At 43.0% G+C, this 8,728-nt stretch overlaps 2 protein-coding genes across 2 annotated transcripts in view; both read left to right on the top strand.

Moving 5' to 3' along the window:
- Window positions 1-968, top strand: part of LOC106814025 — a 4,699-nt gene extending 3,731 nt beyond the window's left edge. The window contains exon 5 of the mRNA XM_014818281.1: window positions 960-968. Within this exon, the coding sequence (XP_014673767.1) occupies window positions 960-968 (9 nt within the window). The remainder of the gene's footprint in view (window positions 1-959) is intronic.
- The window catches only part of LOC106814030 (peroxisome biogenesis factor 10-like), a 12,941-nt gene extending 11,511 nt beyond the window's left edge, over window positions 1-1,430 (top strand). The window contains exon 8 of the mRNA XM_014818287.1: window positions 1,413-1,430. The gene's annotated coding sequence lies outside the window, so the exon portion shown is untranslated. The remainder of the gene's footprint in view (window positions 1-1,412) is intronic.
- The last annotated feature ends 7,298 nt before the right edge of the window (window positions 1,431-8,728 follow it).

The following is an 8,728-nucleotide window of genomic DNA, read 5'->3' as shown; positions in this document are numbered from 1 at the left end:
TTCTCTCTCTCTCTCTCTCTTTCTTTCTCTCTCTCTTCTTAATATATATATATATATTCATACGATATGGATTGCATACTATTTTGGGAGGGTTGTTGGCACTAGATGTGGTAGCCTTGTGCTTGTCTGTAGACGCTACTGAAACACTGTAAATGGTGTCCTGCAAATACAGTAACATAGCTTATTAAAAACCAAATTAATTTATTCGGGTTTTATAACAATACTGAATTCCGACGCAACGAATCCAAAATAGTAAACCTTTCTCGAGTATTTGCTATGAAAACCAATTAGCATATGTGTATAAGAAACATTCAGTAACAGTATTTAACAGGAAAATCTCCACAACATAACTATATAACGTTCCGTGGGCCCCTCTGTATATACATCCATACTGAATTTAGACGTGCGAGTTGAGCTGCTAAACTCAAAAACAGTGAGACGCGTATATACATATATAACTCTGATGGGGCATGCCCCTACAATTAATGACATTTAACTCAGGTAATATGAAGAGGAGAGTGTTGCAGGTATGTAGTACTGACCTTTGACAGCAGCAGGGGAGCAAGTGTGATCACCAGCAGCCTCAGTAGAACGAGGTCGTCTATCCGGCGCAACAGGGCCATCAGCGCAGTCAGCTTAGCTTGCTCTGAATACCTGCAGTGGTCGAAAGTCGTCGACGTATCTTACCTGAGTATTTTATACCTGTGTATCTTTCCGTCTATGTGATATATTAATGCTAAGTAAATGCCGTTCAAAGCTCTTCCGCAACACGTATTTTAACCGCACGCACCCACTATTATTGATATGGGCTTAATTACCTGTGAAAGTCCGCCGTCTGCGTAATAATGACGTCATCGGGAACATCAGAATATTTCGGTGAGCACATGTCGGCAGGCATAGCTGACAGCATGGACACAGCTGTAATAGTGTAGAACCGTAATTCGTGGTCTGTTCCGCAGAACTCTTGACTCGTGATCGTTTACTGTGGTGAAACCGCACGCAGCGTTTCTATGCTCGCGTTGCTATGCTGCGCGACTCGCGGTCGCTATGCAAAACCATCGCGACTGTTGTCATTGATGACGCCGCGTGACGCGTTGTTGCTTGGCAACCGCCGAGCGGTTTTTCTATTGTTTGTTGTTTGAGAGAGATGGTACGATGTACTCATTCTTTTCGCTCATAGGGTCTATGTCCCCCAGGGTAGGCCTACTGCCGGAACGTACCCTGGGTACGGTCCGGTATACGCGGAACGTACTCTGGTCTGCTGCGTCACTATTTGATTATGGTTAGGGTTAGGGTTAGGGTTAGGATTACGGGTTAGGTTCGGGTTCGGGTTAGGGAGTAGGCGTAGGCGACTCCCTAGACTTCGTTAGTGGAGTAGGCGAGGTACGGTCTGGCATATTAGATAGTACCAGGGTACGTTCCGGTATACCGGACCGTAACCAGGGGTACGTTCCGCAGTACCCCGGGGGACATAGACCCTCGATCTCAGCATTATTTTTCGTATCTAATTTATGTTTTGCGAACCAAGCTATTGCATTATAAATTATAGGCATATTTTACAAACGAACAATTAAAGGTTGTATCAGGAATTAATGACTTAATTTATATCGTGAGTGTCGATCGTGTATCGTTAGTCGATAGTTGTTTGAGCTTATGCGTACATAAACAGCGTAGATGTAGCTTTTTACAGTTGTTTTTCATTATATTTTCATACATGTAACGTCCGTAACACTAAAATGTAACAACTTTAATTAAGGTAATCAGGCAATACAGGAGTGTTAATTTCAAACTTGCTATTCATGTCTATATATGGGGGCTATATATGTCTTATGACTATAATTGTCATATAATGGGGGCAGACCTACATCAACCACAGGGACTTGAGGCGACAAAAAAGTGTTATATATATAAATAGAAGCGTACTTCTATTTATATATATAACACTTTTTTTCCCGCCTCAAGTCCCTGTGACATCAACATAGTTAGTAAAAAAAAACTAAAGGAAGTAACTTCACAGGGTTTTACTAATATGTACAAATGGCAAATGTGAAAAATCATGTCACACGCGTAACATCTGTAACGCTCGTTTCTTTATTTGATTGTGGCTAATTAATCAATTAAGCTAAAACAATAGTTTTTTACATTTAAAATACTAGTGCATACTACAAGTATAGAGAAAATAAACTGTTCTTTCACGGCAAGTAAGTTTGTTTATCAATTGAAAGTTGCAATTTGCATGTAAACGACTTACGTAAACTTTTACTTGAAAAATACGGTAATTCCGCGAGGCCGTGCTCCGGAACGGAACTAGTTAGTATGGCAGAATTTTTTAGGGTGTCACACGGACTCCTATATATGTCAAATCAAGGAGTATCTGACTCCGGACTCGTTAATTTCGCACCCTGTAATATATTTCGTATTCCCGCGACTCGCATTTTAAGCATGCCAAGAGTACTGCTGGCCATTTTATTTCATTAGAAAGTCTTGATGAAATGTATTTGTGTATGAATAAAATGGTTGCGAAGAGAAGACGTGGTACTTGGGTGTTATATTACGTATTGGAACTATAGGTTATAGTTCAGTATATAGAGACTATCACTGGCGATGAAAATATCAGAGAAGTGCAGAAGAAATGATGGCTATTTAACATTTGAATACACAAACAGCACATATATAATAACAGCGTTATAACATTTAAATATTACACGTCGGCGAAAGGCAACATGGTTTTATAACAAGTTTAGTGACGATTATGTGAGAGTATTTGATGATTGATGACTTTATCGTCTCATTTAGATGTTGCAAACCCTTTGTAGTTCAATTATATACATCGAATAAGTTTCTATATTTGGGCAGGTGGATTATCACGCAACAAGCTTATGATTATCAGAAGTAGTAGTGGTAATTTTTTCTATGTATTTATTGTAATAGTTTCTGTACTCCCCCCCCCCACCTCCGCAGCAGAGCGGTAATGGCTCCTCTACTTTCCCATCCTCAGCATGATCGCATCTGCTTCATCATAGACATCTCCTCTGTGCAGGTCTTCAGCCGCACCGGCACAACCCGCGGCCACGCCCAATCATCGCCCGCCGCCTCCGTGACGGTGGCGCCACCACCGATGCGAACCTTCCGTCCCTCACGCCTGCGCGTCTCCGCCGACGCGCCGACCTGTTTCGGGTGCGGTGCCGTCTTCGGACGTCGATCGGCCGCCGCCAGGGGGCGCTTTCGTGCGGCGGCTTTGGCGGGCGCCGACTTGACGCGCGGCTGACGTCGCTGATGACTCTTCGTCGCCGCCGGAGAAACTTTCGAATCGAGGTTGCCGGCGTGTTTCGGCTGCCCCGGTGGCTCCCTCTGTGACCGTCCGTAATCGGGCGGCGGCGGCGGAATCTCTTGCTGAAGGACCGTGTCTTTACCCGGCGCGGCTTGCGGGATGGACCGCGGTTTCGCGGTGCAGGGGGCGCCGCTGTTTCTCGGCGTGGTTCCGCGCTGAGGGCTCGAATCGCGCTTCGCAAACAAGCGACAAGCGTTTCCCTGCACGGTCTCATGGAACATGGCCGCCGTTCGCTCCGGCTCGAAATATCTGCGAGATTGGTCGGTGCTGCCTCCCCAGCAGCGACCTCTATGCGTCATTGCACCACCCAGTGGCGCCCTCTTTTCGAGCTTGTCCGGTGATTCCAGTGGGTCTTTATCCGTGTTCGCTGTCGTCTGCGGCTTGAAGTCGAATTGCTGAATGGAATTCTTTGTGGCAATAATCATTCTGGATAAGTGAAAATAATGAGTATTATGTTGATGATGATGATGATGATGATGATGATGATAATAATAATATGACGAAGAATCGTAAGCGGTCTCTTGTTTTGGTAGAGATAAAGTAGTACGTATTGCACCCTAGCAGGGGGGAAGTGTGCATGCCTGCTACCGAGGAAGAATTCGGATTCAGTGAGATCACGTTTAAATGGATAGACCTCGCAACAAAAATCCTACATAGGTCTACTGTGAGCATACTTGCAGCAGGAAAACACAACGAAATGTTCTTATTGAGCCAGAAATGTGCTCCGAAATTGAGATTTTGAAAACTTCTTCTGACGCGGTTTCGGCGTATTAGATACACATAAGTTGTTTTGGAGTTAAAAGGCTGAGCACGCCAACAGTAGGCCTACGCTAGCGCAAATAGTTCCTGGAATGATTGAAAACACTATTTGTTTCCTGATTGCATAAGTAATGTAGATAAGATATGATTTAAACAAATTTTACAATATCGTAACATCGAACAATAAAGTATAACATGCGTTGTCATAGAAAAGAACTGTTAGTGCAGCACAACGTTCGCTCAGCTGTGTACCAGACGTGTAAACAATGTGTAAACATCCTGTGGTGCTACTTCCGTAAAAGGTGTACCTTCGTTTAGATTTTATGAAGAAATGTTGTGAAAGTAGCAATACAAATAAGTTGTAGTGAATTTTTACAACATGGATGAACTCACAGTAGGTGTATCTATGCATTTTGCTGCGAAAACATGCCGTGTTAAGGATACTCTCCACGATGTGCATGAAATTTCATCGATTTTTCGTTTTCAACTTTATTCGATGGCTAACACTATGTGCCACCTGTGTACATGCTCATTTTTCCATATAACGGTACATGTGAACTGTCAGAGCGTTTTTGCTTGTCCGCGTACATGTGTAGTAAGCAGCGGCTGACGTCATTATGACATCAGAGGCATGATACATCCACCATATTAACTATAGCCAGTATCATTCAGCGTCAACCCTGCTACAGCTGTCATTACAAGTATTCATGTACATTCATGTACATCTGCTAGTGATCCAACAAGTATCCCACACCCAAAATAGTTCTAACACCTGGCAACACACCTTACTGTAGTGCAGTACAAGGTGCGCGTTTGTTGACATATTAGCTTTGTGATGTCAGGATGAGCACGCGTTCTGGGATGGTAACCTCGTAATTTCTCAGAATTTCTCAAGGTGCATGGAACATTTTACCAATTTAGTGGTGTCAGTTAGTCATGGATATGTCGCAGTAAGTACTAACAGTAGATATTTCACATACGTTCACCCATTTTGCACACAGGCGGCCACTCATTGTGGAAAATAGAAAAACGATGATTTCTCCATTTCGATTTCTGACATAGTAGCCGATGTATAAATGGATATTTCTCCGTGATTACAACTCGGATTAATTTAATTTTACACTCGTTTTAATGTGGTAACATTGTGCTTTAAAAGTAAGTGCGTCAGGGATGTTATTAAGTGCGTTACTTTATTAGTTTATTGCCTCTTATTCTCGCTAAAATTTTCTATTTTAAACACAACTTGATTTTTAAGCAGTTTTTCCCAGTTCTTCTCGGTAAATATGAAAATTATAAGCAAAAATCGCTCAACGCCACTATTTTGCGTCATATTGCTGCTTAACTATGTTAGCAAACAGAATTTTGTATCTGCACTTTCTTGGGAAGTTCATTGTGAATTGAAATATCAAATACCATTTTACATAACACATTCAAAAATTTGCTGTTGGTTACATAATTAGGTGCTGCGAACATTTCATGAAAGTTTTTGGACTTGAGCATAGAGGAGTATATCTCTTTTCATCATAAATATAATATAATCATCGTGCATAGAATTGATATACAGAAGTCTCAATTCCGACTATATGCTAATATTGTGTTTAATCTTCCTACGGAGCCTAGTTATACTCATCGGCAAATGTGTCTCTAACAATATCAGGGCTGCCACCTGTGGAGAGTATCTGATATTTAAGACGTGAAGTGACGCTCACTCTCTGGTGTTCGTGTTTTTAGTGGTGGATAGAGCGAGCGATAACTAGGTTGAAATTGTAGTGGATAATAGCAACGTATTAGGGATCGCTGTTCGGGGATCATTTTATATCCCCGTGTCGTCGGGTACTCCTGAAGATCTCTGAGCCTACAGCGCACGCGCGGATGGTGCGTTCCAATATACTGTAAAAAGGACATCGTTAAATCTGTCTCAATATGCGGCGGACCTGATGCCCTGCTACTTCGGCTGCCGGTTTCGTGTCTCTACTACACCGTTGTGATTGAACATTGTGTGACTTGGATACGTCTACCTTACTTTTTTGTTGCAAAGCTTGACGAAAGTCGAGGTGCGTTCTTCAGTGCGATGGACGCCCGGTGACCGAATAGCACGCCGGCCTGCAGAGTCCGGGACGCACGGATTCATTTCCATAGATGGTAACTGGCATGCACGAATAACTATTTTTTTCACCGTGGACGTCCACAACGTGTTGAGGTTTAGCATAGTATGCAAGCGAAGGATTTTTAGCCGTGCAATTATTACTCGGGCCCTATAAGGTACCACGGCTGGCAAATCCACCAATGAGCGCTGCGGGATAGGTCAATAATGAGAATCGTATTTAGAGTGTACGGCGTTTAACGCTTGAATTTTGTATTTCTCATTAGAAAGGCCGTCAGACTCTTTGCAATGTGTTCTAAGTCGCTCCAGAGACAGAACGCGTAACGCATCTTCTTCTGTGAATTCGACGAGAGACGTCCGGTCAAAAGCGCGCGGGCACTGCTGTCCGAGACGATGCGTTGCTGCACGTCTTGCCTCGAAGCGTGTCGCCCGTCCCCAGCCTCCTCCCGCGCCGCGCCCTCCCCCGTCGCCCCCTCTCGCCCGGGCCGACGACGTCGGAATTTGTCAAAGTGCAAGACCGTGTTCTTCTCTTGGATGGCACCCACCTCTCCACAGTGTGTGTATAAGAGCCCCACTCTCTCGCGAGTGTGGCTCGCTCGCCGGAGGCTGAAAATAGATAGCTTTAGCAAAAAAAATAGATTGGAAGATTTTTCTGTTAATAACATATAGTTGGTGTCACTTGCCGACTGGATTCAGGAGGATGGTATTGTTATTTAAAAAAAAACTTTCTGCTGATTTATGGCATTTTTTTCGTAAAGTATTTGCCGCCCTATGGAAAATGATTTCAAGTCGTGAACCCTTGTTGGGTGTGTGTGGGGTGTTGTTGGCGTCCACACTCCGCGAGCGTGTTCAGTTCACTTTCCGCTAGGTGCCGCTTTGGCTGTATAGACTTTACAAACAGCGCAACCCCACAGGCTAAAGGGCAACAAACCACAGTTTCCTCCCACTCTGCACCGTTCGCACTAATTCCGCCGATCCAATTAATTATTTTAATTAATTAAATAATAATTAATTTTTCCACTTAATTAATTAGATTATACTTAATTAAAAATGCTTCACATTTGAGAGAATTTCAGCTGCCTTGGCGGGAGCGGCTGCTGCTCTCCGAGTGCGTGCCTGGTTTTAATTATGTTATTCTATGGTTTGCCATTGCTTAATGGTCACATTCGTATTTATGTCTATCAAATTGGGGTGTAGTAGTAACTCTTTTTTGAAGCTTGCCTTTAGGGCGGGTTAGTTTATTCTGCACTTATTGCTTGCTATATCTGTACGTATTTGAGCAAATCATGTTGGATAGGACCGTGGGAGTGCGAGAACATTCTATTTTGTGTGGCGCCGTACTCGGCGCGCAGAGTTGATTTTAGGCCGGTCTTTAGTTAGCCAGCGACCCGATGTTTAGTACGCTTAGTTTGCTTTTCTGGTAACGATGCTTCTTCTGGACAGCGCCTATGGCTTAGTCAATGTTTACATCGCATTATATCGATTAGTTTTTGGCCATTTGACCGAGCTATCGAAACAGAATATCACCTTCGACTAGGCTGAAATATTTATGGTATGTTGAAGGTCATCCAGGATCAGCTCAATCTGGCTCAAAGTGTGGCCGTTACAGCGCACTTCTCTCTTTTTTAATTTGTTGGTAAGGTTTTCTTGTCTAACCACTATGGCATTGCTTTACTAGAGTACAGCCAAATCCACATTCGAGAGGTAAGCTGGTCTGTCACCACATGTGAGTAAGACTGGAATGGCAGCCGTGATTGAGCTGTTAGTTCATTGGTGTAAAAAGTGTAATCAAGTAGAGATGGCTAGTCGATGTAAGTCGCGTAGGTTATAGTTATCAAAGGAATGCAACCCACTGAATAGATGTTGTTTAGCATTAGTTGTTGCGCTATATTTGTTAGATGCAAACTTTATAAGTTATATATTAATAGTCACCAGTAATGTAATAGGCGGTGATTTTTAATGAACTTAGTTTAGCTAAAATATTCCTGCATGTTATTGTCAAATGGCTCAATGTCTTGGATATGATAACGGTGTCGGGGTAAATTACACAAGTAAGTGAGATTGGCCTTTGTGTTTATTACTTAGTTGCAGTTTTACTACGCAGAGCGTTTTCACAAGCCATGTTATTAAATGTCTAGGCTTCCGTGCGGTGATTAGGTTACAAGCCATTCTGTGCACACTCACTGGTTGATATGATATGATCCAACTCCACCTGCATTAGTTGTCAGAGCTACCATGGATGTGAAGCGTGTAGTTAGGCAGGTTCAGAGATTATAGTTAGGCTTTTTGAATTTAATATATATCTCCCAGTTGATTCCTATGATATCGGTTGCCACCGGCATTTGGTTTCTTGCTAATCCTGCTACTTCGGTTAGATTTTTATGACAGAATCCTGGTGTTACAGTGCAATATTAAAAGATCTCTTTATTCTCCATAAGTTTTAGCAGGGCCTTCTGTGGCCAGCTTAGGAATGGGACATGTTTGATAGGTAGCTGCTGTTGCTCTGAGGGAAAGAGGGACGCGGCAGCATTACA

This window comes from Priapulus caudatus, unplaced genomic scaffold (assembly GCF_000485595.1).
Source record: "Priapulus caudatus unplaced genomic scaffold, Priapulus_caudatus-5.0.1 Scaffold857, whole genome shotgun sequence".
NCBI classification, from domain to species: Eukaryota; Metazoa; Priapulida; class Priapulimorpha; order Priapulimorphida; family Priapulidae; genus Priapulus; species Priapulus caudatus.
The sequence above is the reverse complement of the archived record's forward strand: the minus strand, read 5'-3'. Positions and strand labels throughout refer to the sequence as shown.